The 19,442-nt window shown below is 39.0% G+C and overlaps 1 protein-coding gene across 2 annotated transcripts in view; it reads right to left on the bottom strand.

The window, feature by feature from the left end:
- ercc6 (excision repair cross-complementation group 6) overlaps positions 1-19,442 on the bottom strand; it is a 38,378-nt gene that overhangs the window by 7,168 nt on the left and 11,768 nt on the right. For both annotated transcript variants that reach the window (XM_055661610.1, XM_055661611.1), the window contains exons 7-17: positions 18,228-18,386; positions 17,257-17,392; positions 14,707-14,877; positions 11,974-12,150; positions 10,037-10,153; positions 5,331-5,426; positions 4,518-4,736; positions 3,421-3,531; positions 3,161-3,280; positions 2,331-2,425; positions 439-584 (exon numbers count right to left, since the gene is read on the bottom strand). In XM_055661610.1, the coding sequence (XP_055517585.1) occupies positions 439-584; positions 2,331-2,425; positions 3,161-3,280; positions 3,421-3,531; positions 4,518-4,736; positions 5,331-5,426; positions 10,037-10,153; positions 11,974-12,150; positions 14,707-14,877; positions 17,257-17,392; positions 18,228-18,386 (1,547 nt within the window). The remainder of the gene's footprint in view (positions 1-438; positions 585-2,330; positions 2,426-3,160; positions 3,281-3,420; positions 3,532-4,517; positions 4,737-5,330; positions 5,427-10,036; positions 10,154-11,973; positions 12,151-14,706; positions 14,878-17,256; positions 17,393-18,227; positions 18,387-19,442) is intronic.

Here is a 19,442-nt window from a genome sequence, read left to right as displayed (position 1 = left end):
GGTGGATGCACACAAACACAAGAAACCATTGGAATTGTGAACTTTGGGCACTGTTCTTCTCCTAAGCAGGAACAAAAAGCAAGCTGTCTATCTACGATAACACAGTAATTTGCAGAACCTTGCTCTGTGTAAACTGGTTGGTACGGTTTCCTTTTTACACTTCAGAATGGACACACCTCACGCTGAAGAAGGGTTCTGACCCAAAACATTGTCTGCTCCCTACAAAGATGCTGCCTGGCCAACTGAGTTCCCCCAGCACTTTAGCCCAAGATTACAGCATCTGCATTTTCCTGGGTGGATATCAATGCAACTCTTTCTTTAACTCTGCATGGGGATTTACAAGGTACACACTGCTGTCGATGAAGGACAGCAAACATGGTGAATTACAATCTATACTACAATGTATTCTTTTATTTGTTGACATTAATGCAGTAGTACCTGCAAAAATCGCACTTGTTTCTGTTCCCTGAGAACCATCTGGACTGCTTAATGTGAAAAGCTCGGTAAGATCATTAGATTTGAAAAAACGCCTCTGCTTCGGATCCTTCAGTACTCGATTACACAGGAACTGCTTGAAAATCTGCCTGTAATTAAGTGAGAATGACATAATTTATTTAAAGAAACAACTTGTGAAAAGATTTACAATTTCCTCTTTAGTAATAAAAAATGCAAATTAAAATCACAGGACTTGTTGGTTATTTGCACTTTCAAGAACTATGTTGGATTATAACATTCATAACAAGCTAGCATTCATTTAAAATCAATATAACCTTTCCACAACTCAAACTTAATGCATTGTATTTTAAAATTGTTTCATCTCTCAATTCTAAAACAATATTTATCTCAGACAAAAATGTTTAAACATGTGGAATATTACTAAATATATATATATATATATAAAGGGATTTCAATTCCTGTGGTGGTCACAAAATGCACTTCATCACCATCACTTTGGTCATGGTACATAGAGGAGGATTCCAACCAGTGCTCCTTCCCCCAATGCATCTATTGGTCCTCACACTAATGGCAATGCAAACAAGTCAACTTTATTATAGAGGATGATGCAGGAAAATAAACACTTTCAGCAAAACCTGCACATGCTAACTGATCACAAAAACATGTGTATTCATTAATTTCACGCTGATTTAGTTTACTTTACATGCGTGAAGTCGAACCACAAAGTGCAAGTCACAACAGATAGTTGCAGGAAAACAGCAAAACTGGAATTGTAAAGGCATAGGCTTATGCCTGAAGTAGGATTCTTAATGGAGCTGCCAGTGAAAGGTGATTGGCAAGTGTAGTGGGAAATGTCTTTCATGATTGGTCCCTGGTTTTAAATAAAATCTGGATTTTAATCTGGATGAAAATAATCCCCTCTAAATTGTTTCCAAAAGTGTAAAATCAGATAACACAGATCACAACAAATAAAGGCTGATCATTAATTGATCACTAATCACTCAGAAATAGCATGAAGATTGAGATGGGCCACTGAAATGAACCCAGTCATACTTCAGCGGCAGTTTTGTAGCAATGAGACGTGCCTTGAACGTGAATTAGTGATGCTATCAGATCATCACCCCTGGTTATAACCCTTTCATCATTTGGGATCATTCATAGGGAGCCTTAATTTTAACCTATTCTTCTCTTTCAAGTACTGATTTATTTGCTGAGCATGTGTAGTCTGAAGAAGGATCTTGACCTGAAGATTCAGATTCAGATTGTCATTGTCAGTGTACAGTACAGAGACAACGAAATGCATTTAGCATTAACTGAAACGTCACCCATTCCTTCTCTCCAGAGATGCTGCCTGTCCCACGGAGTTATTCTCACATTTCTGTGTCTATCTGCAGTTTTCTTGTTTCCCTTGTATTTGTATCTGTACCATTACATTTCTACATGAATGAATGCAGAACAATACTCCTGTACTTATAACTGAAGGGTACGCATGGGAGGGGGGAAGGAAAATCAAGAACAATATTTGGCTGATCACCCAGTGTGAAATTAAAATGTTTTGGCATATAAAATCATTTGGAATAATGCGAAATGGCGCCTAAGAAAATTTTAATTTTCTATCAAATCAAATGACAATTGACAAGAGTTGAGCATGACAGGACACATCACAAACAGGTACAGAAACATAGAAAATAGGTGCAGGAGTAGGCCATTCGGCCCTTCGAGCCTGCACCGCCATTCAATATGATCATGGCTGATCATCCAACTCAGTATCCTGTTTCTGCCTTCTCTCCATACCCCCTGATCCCCTTAGCCACAAGGGCCACATCTAACTCCCTCTTAAATATAGCATTAAGTATCTGCAATTGTAAACAGACCTGTGATAGATCTTTTCTTCAATCGAGCCTGCAGTCAATAATCTGTAAACGGTAACTTGTTTCTTTTGGCCTATTCTCCAGGCTCGTTCTCGGGCCTAAAAAAAAGGGTTTAGCGAACATCATCCAGCACATTGTAAAGAGCTTCATTATCAAAAGGCAAACATGGAGAGCGTATGCACAATTCTCTAAACAGGTCAGCTCTGAGTTATGTATTTTTATTGCTGAAACTATGAGCCTTTATTGCAGGGAAACTTTTGGCAGCAGGGCAAAGGTTTATAGTCACATTATAGTTCAGTAAAAAATTGTTATAGCCCCACCTGCACAAAGCAGTCATATTATTCGTATTCCAGCAGTTTTTAATTAAGTTTTCTGCTAGCTTTATATTTGCTGTAATTGCTGACAGCTGAACAACTGTACAACATACACGCAAGCAAATGGGGATCAGGCCATCATCCAGCCAACAGTTTATTTGTGAATATTCTTAACAGCACAAAGTGAACTGTTTAGTGTTAGTACAGAATCGGGCATTTCAAAGTACTTCAGATTGCTTCAGTATGTCTTGCTCATCACATTTTCTGTTATAACCAGAACATTAGCAAAATAAAATAACAGAACAATTGAAAACAGCAATTCTACCTGAGAAAATTTATAGATTGCAGATTTTAGTTGTTGGTCTTAGTGTAACAAGTTCAGCTTGCACTTGTGAACACATAATTACTTAATAACGAGTCTCTGCATGTTTATGGCTTTATGTGGCCTGCAGATGATAAATTGCAGCATAGTGCCAGTTCACCGCTGTTTGCTCCGATACAAAATGAAAAGGGCTTCACCTGTGTGTCAGTACTTGGGTTCCAGTCAGGGTCATAGATAATAACTCGGTTTGCTCCAGTCAGGTTAACTCCCAAACCACCAACGCGAGTGGTGAGAAGGAAGACAAATATGGAAGAATTCTGTAACACAAAAACACATTTGTTTAAAAAATAAAAATTTTCAAAAAGCATTGCATATTCTATATGCACGGCAAACAGCAAGAATAAAAGCATTGTTGCAGCATAAATATAAGCACAGCAATGTTGTATAGAACTTCTACCTCATTGAATTTAGTAATGAGTGGCTGTCTGGAAGCTATGGTTGTTGATCCATCCATTTTAAGATATGAATAGCCCAGATTTCGTATAAATAGCTCCATGATGTTCAACAGCTAGTGTAAAGAAGGGGGAAATGTTTATCTACCACATGGAAACATACCTCAATGTGAACAGTTTCTGACGTGCTATAATAATAAATTAGATATTAACATTTACACCACAGAATATGCTCAAATTGCCATATATATTGAGTATAGAATATAATTCTATTATTTGCATAGATTTACAATCTATAAATTGTAATGAAAGCAGAGCAATAAGTGTACAAACTAATGTCATTACTAAAGCTGTTTATAGTTTAAACTCAAGTTAAATTAACTGCATATTGATCTGTTATACTGACTGAAAGTACATCAAAACAATATCAGACACTGTCAATTTTAATTCAGCTTGATAATGAAGCATTTGTTTATATTCAAAATACATCAACCCGACAAATGTAATAGAACTAAGCATTACTTTAATGGATCTATAAAGGCTTTTCATACTATGCACCACAATTCTGAGGAAGTTAGCATTAACTGTGGATGATGCTAACTGTGAATTATTAAACAGTAGATCACAGGTACTGACCTCCCCACCATAGAAGGGATCTCCAGGAGTTGCTGCTTCATAAAGGCAGCCAGCATCACCAGAGACCCACACCACCCTGGCCACACTCTCATTTCACTCCTGCCATTGAGAAAAAGGAATGGGAGCCTGAAATTGTAACATCCAGGTTCAGGAGCAGTTCCTTCCCCACAACCATCAGACTATTAAACCCTAGAACCTCAATATACTGCAAACTACATAGACTTGGGGGTACTGTTTTTGCCTATGGACTATTACTTTTGTTGTTTATTGCAGTGTTTACAGAGTACTAAGGTTACATATCTGATGTGCTGCTGCAAGTAAGAATTTCATTGTTCCGTTTCGAGACAAATTACAATAAAGCACTCCTGACTCTTGGATATAATGGACACCTGGCACTTTTTGTGTTGGGTAGCACGGCATATTAAGTGGATTTACTCTGCATTACATCATTGTCAGAACATCTGACCTGCCGTGACTGTGAAAAGAGCAACACTCGATGGCCCTGTTTGTGCCAAAGCTTCAGTAAGGCATCGACCACGATCATTTTGCCAGAACGCTTCCAATATCCAAAATGCTCTTCTTCAGTCAGCTGTTCATCAGGCACACCCTTCAGGATCTTGGGGCCACCTGAAAAGAGATCTGGGTGATTGCAGATCTTCCTGAGAGATATCAGGCCTGAGAATACCTATGTCAGACAGGGTGGGGGTGTGGGGAGAGAAAGAGACACAACTCAGCACCATGTACATTTGCTCCACTGTATATACAGTGTATGTTACAAAAACATAAGGTCTTGTATGTACAAGAAATCTTGGTACCAAAATTGAGGATTGGAAGAGTGAATTGATGTGATGTGTTTGGACACGTGTTCCACAGTAGATATTAAGCAATTGCTAAGTCAAAGTACAGAATAGAATATGTGGAAAGGAACTGCAGATGCTGGTTTACACCGCAGGTAGACACTAAATCCTAGAGTAATGCGGTGGGTCGACAGCATCTCTGGAGAAAAGGAACAGGAAACATCACCTATTCCTTTTCTCCAGAGATGCTGCCTGACCCGCTGAGTTACACCAGCCTTTTGTGTCTATCTACGGAATAGAGTATTTAAATTTATCAAAAAAATTAAGCTAATTTCTCATCCTCTGTAACCCCTTGGGGATTTGTGTTGATGTTGAAGAAGAGTGTGTCAATGTTACAACAGTGGGTTTTACTCCTCACTCCCACTCACTCACTGAACTGGAAATCAAGCTTTGTTGACAAATATAATGTAATGATACCTGACCTGCATTTCCCCATTGAGAATCTGATAGACCTCCTTGGAATCTATAAAACCTTGATAGACTTCACGTTGCTCTTCTGTTAGGCGACAGAACAGTACCTACAAAAAGATAAGGTCCAGTCAGTTTGCACATTTCTCCTTGACATGTTCATTCAGATGACTCTGTAATTTGGGATTACTATTTTAGAATAAAAAGCTCTGTGATGCTACACAAAGTTCATGTCAGTACCACAACCTAAACTATAGTCACACTTGCATGGCAAAGTTTCGACTTCAAACACGTTTAATGTAAGGCTGAACGGAACATTGGGCGGCACAGTGGCACAGCAGGTAGAACTGCTGCCTCCCAGCACCAGAGACCTGCCTACTGCACATGTGGACTTTGCACATTTCTGTGAATGCATGGATTTCTTCCGGATGCTCTGGTTTTGTCGGACATTCCAAAGATGTGCGGGTCCGTAGGTAAATTGGACACTGTAATTTGCTCTTAGTGTGTAGATGACTGGTTGAATCTACATGAGGGGTGTCTACAGAAAAGGATTAATGCAGGATTCTTGGAAACAGGTGGTTAATAGACAGCATGAATTTGGTGGGCCAAAGGGCCTGATTTCATGCTGTATCTGTCCATGACTATTAATGTTAAATTAACGGATTAAAGACCAGGCACAAGCTCAGACCAGTGAGACACAGAGTTTCTATACATATAATGGAAAATGATGACCCACATAAGCAATGCCTTTCAAATCAACTGGTCCTGTCCTATTGATCAAACAACAGCTTACTGCCAACTGCTCACATCACGATGTACCAATAAGAATCCCATCTCCCCCACAGTATTGAGCCAACAAGACTATTTCTTTGGATAAACAAAAAAACTGCAGTTGCTGGAATCTTGAACAAAAAAACAAAGTGGTGGAGGAACTCAGCGGGTCAGGCACCATCTGTGAAGGGAATAGGCAGCGATGTTTCGGGTCGGGACTTTTCATTAGACTGATTCTTTACAATAAACAAAAAAAAGCAGTAACACAAGGTAAGAAATTTTGGCAGGTTTGCACCAGATAATTATTTTTGTATTTTGAGGCTTCAGCTTCAAAATATCCTCTCTCCACGCTTAAAGGAAAAATAACAATATTATTCTGAAAATAACTTACCGGTATTTCAATTATTTGTTGTCTAGTTTCTGTCGTTAAACTGAATATTCACCACTGAATACATTCGACATCAAAGAATGAATCAAAGAAAATAGAAAAATTGTGGGGTGTGTAATCTTGTCATAAGAACCAGATAATATGATATATGATATAAAACCCCTGTATATGATTTGAAGGTTCACCACTCTGAACATCCAGTCCCTCCACCATTTGCACACATGGTTATTGTTTGAACCATCAAACTAATGCATCAGCTGATCTACAGGTTACTCTGATCCTACTTTGTAATATGTGGCTTTAGCAGGAACAAGGACAATAAGCACACATGAACATCAACAAATTGCTGGAGGAACGGAGTGGGTCAGGCGGCATCTATGGAGGGAAATGGACAGACAATATTACAGGTCAGGATCTTGCTTCAGTTTGAACAGTTACACCACCAGATTATATTTGTTCAAGATTCCAGCATCAGCTGTCTCCGTGACTGCAGGTGAAATTCATTGGGAAGTTCCTTTATACCTTGCACCCTCCATTCAGATTTGATTACTAGTCCAAATGTGAGACAGTTCTGTCCAGTAACACCGTGGATCTTTGTCAGAGGATTGTAGACCAGGGAGACATCCTTCCAACACTCACACATAGGCTATAAATTCTGGACTTGCCAATGATGGCTACACCCTGTTGCAAAGATGAGAAAGAACTACAACTCAGTAACAGGAAGCCAGGAAACACTGGAACATATGGTTCACAATATATCCGCTGGGTTACTAATCCACCCATAAATTCAGTTACCAGGCATCACAGCTACAAAGCTAACGTTAAAACCTTCAATAGACTTGGAAAGAACAGGGGGAACAAAGTACCATGAAAATTATAGTAGCTTAGTTGCGCAGTGGAGAATCCTTGCCAACTGCACCATTCACTGTGACCCAAGGATTAATGTACTGGAAGGCACATCACTGGAATCAGCTGTGCATGCAAGTAGATGCATGCAAAAGCTCATCCACTGTCGATCAATAAGATATTAACTTGAGGACTCAGAGAACATAGACCGACTACAGAAGGATTGAAAAATTCTTTCCATCGCAGAGGGAGTTATTATCCTATAGCGAGATACTTTATGAGTTGTTTTCTCAGTATTCAATCCACACACTGTGCCAAACCACAGAACATTAGCCATAAAGGTTGACAAACAAATTGAACCTGATGGAGTTGCAACTTTTGCAGCAATCCATGCCCAACAATATGGAGAATAGATGTCTTCCCATCTGTTATGTAAAATAATAATATATGACTTTTGCCCCAGGTCTTGTTGCAGGGATAAAGCCCACGAGATAACAAAACTAATGCAAAGGAAGATGGGAGAGTAAAATGGCATCACTTTGCCAAAAAGTCGTCAACTTAATTGTCACATACACAAGTATGGTGAAAAGCATATGTGCTGAGATGTCAGGATCTTTAAAACTGCTCATTTTTTTGATGGTTTCGACAATCATTAGATTTAGAGTTAAGAGTTAGAGTTACCTTTACTGTCATTCAAACTTTTAGTTTGAACAAAACTGTGTGCCTTGCAGTCATGACGAGAAAATACAATAACAGAACACACAATGAACACAGTTTAACATCCACCACAGTGAGTCTACCAGGCACCTCCCCACTGTGATGGAAGGCAAAAGTCTTAAAGTCCTTGTCTCTTCCTTCCTTGTTCTCCCTTTGAGTTGAGGCAATCCAGGCTTTCGATGTTGGGCCCCCCCGCCGGGTGATGGTAAGTCCCGCGGCCGAATCTGAGCTCCGCGAATGGGCCGGTTCAAACTCCGCGGCCCGGGGGCGGACGAACCTCCAGTCCAGCGGACAATGCTGTTGTTGCGGGAGCTCCGGAGAATCGGTCACCAATGTTGTCGTCCACTGGGCCCGCGGCGCGGACAAAGCCTCCGGGGCTCCGAAGTCGGGCTGCCGCTGCCGGAGAGCCACTACAGCCACGAGTCGGTCAGCCTCGCGATGGTGAGTCCAGGCTCTGCCTCTGGAGCTTCGAGGTCGGTTCCAGTTGGAAGCCGCCAGCTCCGCGATTAGGCCTCAGCGCAGACGGAGACAGAGATACGACAAGAAAAGGTCGCATCCCCCCCCGAAGGAAGAGACTAAAACAAGTTTCCCCTACCCCCCCACACATACACAACTAAAAATAAACTAAAACATACGTCCAACAAGACAAAAGAAAATTAAAAAAAAGAAAAGACACGCGGACTGCTCGCCAACTGCATGGCAGCGCCACCACCTCATTACAAACACAAGTAAAATTCCTTGAAAATACGAATTCCTTGTAACATAGTCTGCCCATAACAAGCCAATCCTCTCCAATCTCTGACACATATGTAGAAGTGGCTACAGGATAGAAGGAGGCCAGTCACCATACTTGTATGATTCACGCCTCGTCCTTTAGAAATAAGTGGCATTATAGACCACAACAGAAGGAAGACAATCAAAACAGGAATGAGCAACATGCTTCAGGAATTATTCATATCTTTATATAAAGTGATGATGGTATAATGCAGCAGCACAACGCTGGAGAGTTGTGTATTATTGATGAATATTCCACTTTGTGATTAGTTCTGCTTTTAAACTAATCATTAGTTCCTGTGTACGACAAACACCTTTGCTGGGATACATTACTGCCAACTCTTTGGGACAGTGAACATTAAACTGCTTACAATTTGTGCATGCTGTATGTTTGATAGCAAACTACAAGACACACTGCTAATTAATTAATTAATACAGAATTTTTTTAAAAGGTCATTAAATTTATGGGGTAAAATTAAAAATGATACGCTTCCTTCTTAATTCAGCATTAACTTATATAGGTAATTAAAAATTAATGGGGAACAATTAAAAAAAACACAATCAGCATCTGTGCCCACAGATGTGAAGTGCTCTTTATTTTTGTATGACTGAAGTCTTTGTTATTTTGTATGCATCACCCCTGCTGTGCCTCATGATGGCATTTTAATATTTAATGCAACTACTGTCACACCAAGCTACCAAGGAAAGGGTCTGGAGAAGCTCTGGAGGTCATCCGTCTAATGTTTTGTTCATCTGCTTTTTAAGCAAACCAATAATCGCGCGGGCCTCTAGTTCCATGGAGAACAAGTGTTCATATACATTATATTCAGCTTAACTTCAGAATTAAAATAGTGCAGCTGTTACTCACATGTCCCCAAAAGTGATTCAAGAAGAATCCATCTTTTCATTATGAAATGTGCAATTCTCAATAACTCCGTGGGTAATTGCATCTGGAGTGCAACGCTTGTGTCTTAATAAATCAACAAGTTCCCAGATGCATTCCCTCGTCTCTGCTGTCAAACAATCGGAATCAAAGCAACAACACGTACGATAATTGGCCAGTACCCCCCTGCCCAGAGCAGGAAGCTCTGGTCCAGGCACACTACAATATTGTTTTCCATTGGGTACGAACATAGAATAATGTGCTGTCCTGTCAAAGGATAACTAAACTATATACTGCCAGGTAGAAATTTACTTTGGGTAATAAAGCTGTATTTTACTCACCTGTTCACTCTTATCTGGTAATGCCAGATTAATTTTTACATCATCTTTTATTCTTCGTAGCAAGTATGGGCATATAGTGTCCCGTAAAACACAAGCACATTTGTAGGCGGTTTGTACCTGGGGAAAGTACAGAAGAAGAAGTTGGTGTTGTATTCTTGATGGTCCTTGGGGCACATCCACAATAGCTAAATCAAAATACTGCTTTAAGAAAGCCCTCATCAGCATTTAACAGAACCCTTAGACATGACGTAATACATTTTAATACACATGATGAAGAATTGACTGTTAATTCCTCTCTTGTAAGGGTTATTTTGTTGGGGGGAAAAAAGAGAAATAATGCAGGTAAGTTAATTAACATCACAATACAGCTATTAACTACAATAATCTTCAATTTGTGCTAATCCTTCTAGTGGCAGACGTGGCTTTTATATTTAATTTTTAATGGTATCAATGCTCCAGTATACTTATGTTTGGTTCTATATTTAATGGTTTAAGGCTTAAAACCAGGGTCTAGTTCGAAGCTCTCAAGAGGACATGAAATGGAAGTTTTATTAGCTGCGTAAGTCCTTCCCTCAGGGAAATGGACCTTTCATCATGGTACGTTATCTTTGCGTCTAATCCTATCTCAGTCCAAATGTCATTTATCACTAATCTAAGTGGTCCAAAAATCAAAAGGAAACCTGCAGGGGGCCAACAAGAAAGGTACATTACATAGAAAGATTAGTGTCTGCTAGATGCGACAACAGCAGGCTTAAGACAAGAAAATATCACCACACAAACAGAGGTCTGTTTTTGCTTTAAGGAACATATGGCAAAGTAGTGGATCTGCTGGAAACTGAGGGTGGGCTATTATAGTACAATTACGACACCTACTTAATTAATGAGTATTATTATAAACAATGTTTTTATTATGCAAAGAAAATCTAATTCACTAGTCCAAACCAGAATGCAAAGGGAATCTTATTGAAACATATAAAATTATTATGGGATTGGACACGCTAGCTGCAGGAAACATGTTCCCGATGTTGGGGGAGTCTAGAACCAGGGGCCACAATTTAAGAATAAGGGGTAAGCCATTTAGAACTGAGATTAGGACAAGTTTTTCACATAGAGAGTTCTCTGCCTCAGAAGGCCGTGGAGGTCGATACACTGGAAGCTTTCAAGAGAGAGTTAGATAGAGCTCTTAGGGCCAGTGGGATCAAGGGGTATGGGGAGAATGGGGTACTGATAGTGGATGATCAGCCATGATCACATTGAATGGCGGTGCTGGCTCGAAGGGCTGAATGGTCTACTCCTGCACCTATTGTCTATGTATCTATGATATAGTACATGGACAGATCCTGTCCATAGACAGGAAAGGCAAGAGTTAGGATGGACGTATAATGCTGGAGTAATTCAGTAGGACAGGCAGGATCTCTGGATAAAAGGAATGATGTTTCGGGTTGAGACCCTTCTTCAAGAGAGATATGGGCCAAACGCTGGCAGGTGGGACTGATGCAGACGGGCAGCTTGATCTGCATGGGCAAGGTGGGCTGAGGGGCCTGTTTCCATGCTGTATGACTCTAATTTCTCTTTCTCATTTGCCCATCTGTTTTAAACTACGGAATGGAGCATTCAAAACATGCTTACAGCTGGATAGGAAAGTCTAGTGGGATATGGTCAAATGTGGGCAAATAGGACTAGTTTAGATTAGGCATCTTGGTTGGCATGGACAAATTGGGCTGAAGGGCCTGTTTCCATGCTGTATAACTTTAATCAGAAGACATGCATAAATTAGTAACACTTCCATTCCTCTAATGTGATATGGATTTAATGTGTAAGCATAGCAACTGTGTAGCAGGAGAGGTTGTAAATATATAGATGGGTGATTTGCATTCAAAAGACAAATTTCTTATTTGTTACAGTGTCTGGAAAGTAGCAACCTGACCGCCTGGTACCTGAACAGGGGAAGCATTCTGATAACCTCCCATTGTAATAGGGACAGAAAACTGTTCCATAAAGACTTGCAATGTTCCTAGTTTTCCTGGAAAAATGAAGTCAAACAAGGACCAGAGCTCCTTCAGGTTATTCTGCATCGGTGAACCAGACAGGATAATTCGGTGTGCAGTCCGGAACTGTCGAACAAAAGAATGAACATAGTTTATGCAATCATGACTTGTCCCCAAACTTGTTGCTGTTAATTCACTTCACACTGTTGCTTCAAACTCTCCATCAAATAAAATTTATAGCTCTGCAGTATAAAAATACGGTGACTAGTTTAATTTTGCTACTCATAGGCAAGCAGTATCCATTAACAGCACTGAGTGCAAGACCACTATGAAACTTAGATCAAATACATCTCTTTAAATATTAATCTACATTAAAAGCTCTTATGATTCAATAAAGCTGTGCCAAAATTAAGTTCACAAAGATTCTTTTAAGAAAGATATCAGGATAGTTCAAACAAGTAAGAAGGAACTGCATATGCTGGTTTAAACTAAAGATAGACACAAAATGTTGGAGCACCAGTCTCGACCCGAAACGTCACCCATTCCTTCTGTCCAGAGATGCTGCCTGTCCCGCTGAGTTACTCCAGCACTCCGTGTCTATCTTTAGTTCAATCTAGTGATGGGGTTTGCTATCAGCAAACAATGATTTAAAGATGAGATCTCATTCACCGTTTATACGTTCAACTGTAATAAATGGTTCTGGGTTATACACTAATTATCTTTCCTATAATTGCATATTGTTTTCTGTAACTATGTTATAATTAGCTGGAATAGAACATACAACTCTGGTCCCGTTTGGAGTAATGCACCGGTTATATTTCTGGAATATAACAATATAGTCTTGCAAATTTAATAAGTAAAGAATATTATTGAGAATAGTGGCCACCTGCTTGTGGTAAAAATACCCGTATGCTTTACAGAAGGGGAAGTCTGCCTCCTTACTTAGTCTGACCTCAATGTGACTTCAGGCCAAACCCAAGAGCAAGGAGTTGAACTTTAACCATCCTCTGAAACAGCTTAGTGAATTTCAACTCTCGGACAGTTAGGGGTAGCCAATCAAGGCTGGCCTGTCTCACAAAACTCTAACATCCTGTGAATTAATGAAAAACTGCAGCATATATTCCTGAAATGAAGTTCAGAGTCCGTGGCTGCTTCCTTGAAACCCTCTCCCCAGAATCACTCGGGAAAATGTCTGGAGTTTGCTGTTCTCAAAGATTGCACTGTTTAAATCTATTAACAGCTAACATAACATTTATTTATATGAAACATTAATTGTGTGGATGAAAAGATTACTGGGATGTGTGGAGGACAAGAATGTTCTCCATTTTAATATAGATTTTTGCATGTTTTTATACCAAAAAAAACTCAGTGCAGATGATTGAATTGTTCCAATACAAAATATTCCTAAATGATGATAGTGCCCATAAAGATGGACAGTAGGTACAAAAAGTCCAGTTCCTTATAGACAGATTAACTTCATGTGACAGCTTCTGAATACATAGGACCATTGTATATAATAAGATTTCCCCAGTGTGTAGGGAGTGGATAAGAAAGTGGGATAACAGGTGATCGATGGTCAACCCTAAACTTGGTGGGCCGAAGGGCCTGCTTCCTTGCTGTATGTCTAAACTAAAGTAAAAGGTCACAGCCGAGTCCAGTCAGAGGACATGTGAACAGGTATCTCACTTTGCCATTACTTTTTCCCCCCCATTTTCGCATTTATTAAATTTTTTCCCACATAAATTTTGAAAGAGCAAATTTGATTCCATATATCCAATTTTTGGGGTATCGATTTGTGAAATCCATAACAGGTCACCTGTACATCAAAAATACAGGCACAATATTACACCCCCATAGAATTTAACTGACACTTCAGCCCCTTCTGGATCAGAAATGTAATGATCTGGCACAAAGTAAATACCAAGTGTGCTTTCACATGAAGTTTAGCTGGACTTGCATATTCTACTGATCAAGAAGATTGGCCTTCATTAATGCTGGCTAGCTTTGTGATTATCCCACCACCAACACTAATGAAGCTCTATCATTCATCTCAACAACTCCCAACTTGTCCTAAACTGTCTCAAGTGTAGCAGACTTCTCAATGATCCATTACCCCCATCATCAATGAACTAGACTTGTACTGCGATACATAGACAATAGGTGCAGCAGTTGGCCATTCGACTCTTCGAGCCAGTACCGCCATCCAATGTGCCCCGTTCCTGCCTTCTCCCCATATCCCTTGATTCCACTAGCCCAAAGAGCTCTATCTAATTCTCTTTTGAATGCATCCGGTGAATCAGCCTCCACTGCCTTCTGAGGCAGACAATTCCACAAATTCACAACTCTTTGTGTGAAAAAGCTTTTTCCTTATCTCAGTTCTAAATGGCCTACCCCTTATTCATAACTGAGAACTGTAGATAGTTCCAAAACATTTGGCGTCTGCCCGATAGAAGGCATGGGCTGACAGAGAGTTGCCTCATCGTGGTTGTTCTGATAAGGAACTGGACATAACCTTTACTGCCCTGTATCTGTAATCACCAGTATGTGGTCAACATAATAGCCTCTGAAAGAGATTAGCATGCAATTTAATTATAAACATAATCATTTGAGGATGAGCTCCACATTCTGTCCGATTCTGCTCATACCAAACCAGAGGAAAAGGTCAAATAAATGTTGGGATACCTGTTTACACGCAACAGTAACAGCAGCATTTGGGTTTCGGATCTTGTGCCCCTCATCCAGAATTAAATATTGCCAGTGGTAGTGTGCAAGTGACTCCTGCATGATCCGGATGTAGGAATAAGAGGTGACCAGAATACCATGGCATTCTGCAATTTCATGAATGAGCCTCTCCTGCAAGATCAAAAGACACTGTGTAATTGCAATACCATGTACAGTAACGCTCTCTATTTTGCATGTACAGTGATAACAAAAATCATTATAAAGTGTACCAAGACTTCCATCAGCAGATTTAATTCTCAAAACATCTCCCGTGATTTCAAATTAAGTGCTTGTAAAATATGTAACCTCTCCTAGTTTTTGCAATTAATAAACGATGCCTGCAATTAGCCTAACTCAATGAACACAGTTCTTCCATCATTAAAAGACATTTTGTGAAAGTGGTGCTGTTATTATTGATGCTCTGGAGACCAATCCCTCCTAGAGGGCAAACAGTGGACTGTTAGAAAGCAACAGCCATAAATCACATTGTCAGATACCAGCAAAACAGGACTTAAATGCAACGCATGAAGGGCAGCCATGCGCAGCAAAGGAGGTTCACAGCCATGAATTGCTGAACCTGTAATTAATTTAAACTTCCTTCAAGCAAAATATTGAAATAAACAAGATCTTGGGCAGGCAGGGGAAACAACATGAGTGAAGATGCTCCCTGTCAAAGTAAAAAGCCCAGTCTTCATCAGCTTCTTAATAATGTACAGAACAAATAAAACAATCCTTGGCATCATTTACTGCACTGCTGAACACTAAAGCTGGAGATTGAGTATTCTCATCATCGTAGAAAATATAAAAGGCTTTTTACTTTATTTCAGTGGTTACTGAACAGTCTCTGATTAGCATGTCATCTACAGAACACTACCTCATTTCCAGTTATTACAATCAATCAGATTGGCAAATGATTGCAACTTATCCATATACACAAAGAGGATATTAAATCAGCAAAATATTGTGAACATTTCACTGGCAGAAGGAAATGCTTTCAATTAATAATTAACTTGGATTTAATCAATTGAACTTACGCTATTAAAAGATGTTGATCTGCAGATAACTAACAAATTATAACTGGTTTCCATATTTAATCACTGCTGACATTAACTTGAAAATAGAAACAAATTAAAAGTTTTCATGTTATCTCTTGCAACAAAGAAAATGTGAATATTTTTCCAGATCAAGTATTTAAAAATCTATGCGTAGGTAGGTGGGAATGTCTGTGGCAATATTCTCATGACTACATTCAAATGAAGCATCAAATTATTAATGTTCCTTAGCTCCCTTCTAAAATCAAACAAATTTTGTAAGAAGCAAATAATAATTTATTGAACTAAAATTGGGAGATAAGATTCTGCAAGGAGATATTTTCATTTTAACCTTCTCTTGGCTCATATTAAAATACACTGAATTTGTAGTTAATCTTGGATGCTGATTACTTTCTAGGGTTAAATATTCTCATGAATGTAATCCCTGTAGCAATCCATGCTGATTATGTTACTTGGTAACTCAAACACTGTCATTATGGGGAGTAGAACATGAATCCTGCAGGTTAACCTCCAATACACCCAACTAACACTTTTACCCCAAATTATTCCAAAGATTCCATTATCTTTAGCTGGAGCTTGAATAACAAAAGATTAAATTCGTGAAATACAATGTGAATTAATGTGCGTTTGTTGTATTCAAAGTTATTGGGGCCTTAGGAATTCAAAAGCCCTGTTAAAGACTTTGATAGTTAACTTAACTAGAGGTCGTCTGTAATAGTTTCCTCCGGGTGTTCCGATTTCCTCCCACATCCCAACTAAATGTGGGTATTTAGCCTCTGTACATTATAGAGAGTGGGTGATTGATGGACTCGGTGGGCCGAATGGCCTGTTTCCATGCTGTATCTAAACTAAACTGAGAGTACCGGATTTCTAAATTGTTAGGAAAACAATGACACTTCAGTTGTGAGAACGAAAACTGCCTAAAATATACATTGGAGTTGTACTGAATATTTTATTTTATCTTCAAACACTTCAGAAAGTTATGCAAGATGGAAAGCAATGAACTGTGTGGCAAACATCAGTATATACATATTCCTGTGCATAGAATCTGCCAATACTGACATTAATACAAAAATTTATATTTTTAATTGAGTATGTTCATTAAATTCATAATCTAGCATTTCCTAAAGAATTGCAATGTGTATGTGCTGTAATAATATAGATAAAGGCACATCCTAAAAGATGATCTTACTTTTGTGGATAGGTCTACCATAAATTCTAAAGCGTATCCAATTTCTTCACTTCTGTTATTCCTACTTAAGTTTGAATAATGCTAAACTTGAAGTTATTACATTATTAAATAAAGAAAATATAATATATTGATATTAATCATATTGTACTAATCTTACAATTTCCTCATGCAAACCGGCTCGAGATTCTTTTACATTCATGAATATCTCAACGCAATGTTTGCTTTTCGTTAGGCTATTCCCTGACGCCAGCTTTTCGAAATGCTTGCCTTCCTGCTGGTAAAAGAGCCTGTTTCATGAAGAACTGCAACTCTGAATGGTGGCCACCAAGTATGGAATTCCTTCACCCATTGATGTAACACTGTTGCCGGGCAGACAATAACTACAGGCCCCAAACCTTCGTACCTTCAATTTAAAAGGAAAAAAACATAAACGCTAACACGTGCATCTCTCACTAATGTAACATCATGGCATATCAATACCAAAACAATCTTCTAAATTAGGCATATTCTAGTCGTCTGGAAGTTATACTCAACAGCAAACATCAATAATAAAAATGAAAAAAAAAAGCTACAGAAACCTAGAGCAAACGGAAAGTATCAATAGATCCTTTCTGGGAAAACATGCTGTTCGACAAGCCCCTTCATTGTCCAGGACACTGCAAAGTGTCATCCTCATGTAAACCAACAGTTTACAAGAGAAAAACAAAGAGGTGCAAGTCTTCAGGGGCAGTCGAGTACATCTGCATAATAGCATCTTTTCAGCATCGACTGGCAGCATCGAAAGATATTCATTACAGTGTAAAAGCTGTGGATATGGAATGCTGCCAAAGGAGATTTTAATACTAGATTTAATAAAGTAAGATAACTTTTTATATACGTGATTTAAAATTCAGTTTACACAAAATATTGATATTGAGCACAAGTGAGTTTGCAAACAGCCTGCTCTATTGAAAAGGGTAACTGTATACATTCATCGATTGGTGGCATCATGTGTTTCTCTTCTGCAAAATGAAGTTTCAATGTTTCACCATTCATTAAATGTGTTACATGTTTAATTTCCCTTGCCCTCAGCTCCTCCATCTCATAAAAATTCCCTTTGATGGTCCTACTAAAAGAATTAAAGGAATATTGTAATTGAAATGTCATTAAAAATTCACGAGTCATTCCTACAACAGCAATACAAATGATGAAATATTAATTGAGCTACACAGACTGACAGTCTGCAGGGCAGCACTTGCCTGTAATTTGAGCCGCGTGTCCTTATCTTGCTGTAGCTCAGGCTTGCCAAAAAGGCAATTATCTGAATGGTCTTGCCCAGTCCCATTTCATCTCCCAGGATCCCCCCTGCTTGCTGACAGTGCAATTCCCACAGCCACCTCACACCTGTCTGTTGGTACCTGGAAGCAGCAGAAAGAGATTTCACTTTGCAGTACAAAACCATTTACAAATAGTCGTTAGCAGCAAAATAATCTCGAATTTTCCCTTTGCTCTATCTACTGTATTTGAGTTTGACTTTATTGTGTTTATGTTTAATATTATCTGCTCTGATAGGATAGCATGCAAAACAAAGCTTTTCATTGTACCTCAGTACACGTGACAATATTGAAACTTTACTAAACCCAAATCAATTCAAAACCAGAAATAATAACTACAGTTGTGCCTTAATTTAGCAATTTGTAATTCATTATATAATTGTGAAGCTGTGAAACTAAGTTAATACTGCTTGAAAGCCTAATAATTTTCACTAAATGTTTTACAGATAATTCTTTCATTCAGTTATAGGGTCAGCAGAAGCATAGAAGGAAAAGTGACTATGTAATCAGAAACAGGGAGTAATCGTCAAATATTGTTTGTTGGACAAGGAAATTGTGCAGAGTATTTCCCTAGGGATACCATATATTAATAACGTTGACTTGTACACAGTGCACCATTCCCAAATCTGCAGATGTCACAGAGGTTGCATACATAATAAAAAGATGATAAAGGCAGAATCAGGCAAGCACAGAGTACATTTTATACACAGAAATGTGAAGAGTGATAGGAAGTGTGGGAAGCAGTGATGTAATTCAGAGGTATAATTCGAAAAGGGAGTACGAAAACCAGATGATGGGTGTATATGCACAGATCATTGAACGTGGTGGGATAGGTTGGAAAAATTGTTAAAAAGGCACAGGGTATTTTAAACAAAGATACTGAGCGCAAGAACAAGGAAGTCATGATCAAACTCTCAAAACATCACACATCAGGGAAGATCGGAAGGTTTGCAAGGGGAACAGAAGCGTTTTACCAAAATGATTTGTAGAACAGTCCCAAGTAATGAGGATAGACTGAAGAAGCTGGGTTTGTCCTCTTTGGAAGGACAATGTTGTGCGGAGATCTGATAGCAGTAATTAGAATCATGAAGAACATAGATAGAATAGATAGAGAGAAGCTGTTGCCACAGGCATATGGTC

The sequence above is a fragment of the Leucoraja erinacea genome, chromosome 34 (assembly GCF_028641065.1).
Source record: "Leucoraja erinacea ecotype New England chromosome 34, Leri_hhj_1, whole genome shotgun sequence".
Classification (NCBI taxonomy): Eukaryota; Metazoa; Chordata; class Chondrichthyes; order Rajiformes; family Rajidae; genus Leucoraja; species Leucoraja erinaceus.
This window is presented reverse-complemented; position numbering and strand designations above follow the sequence as displayed.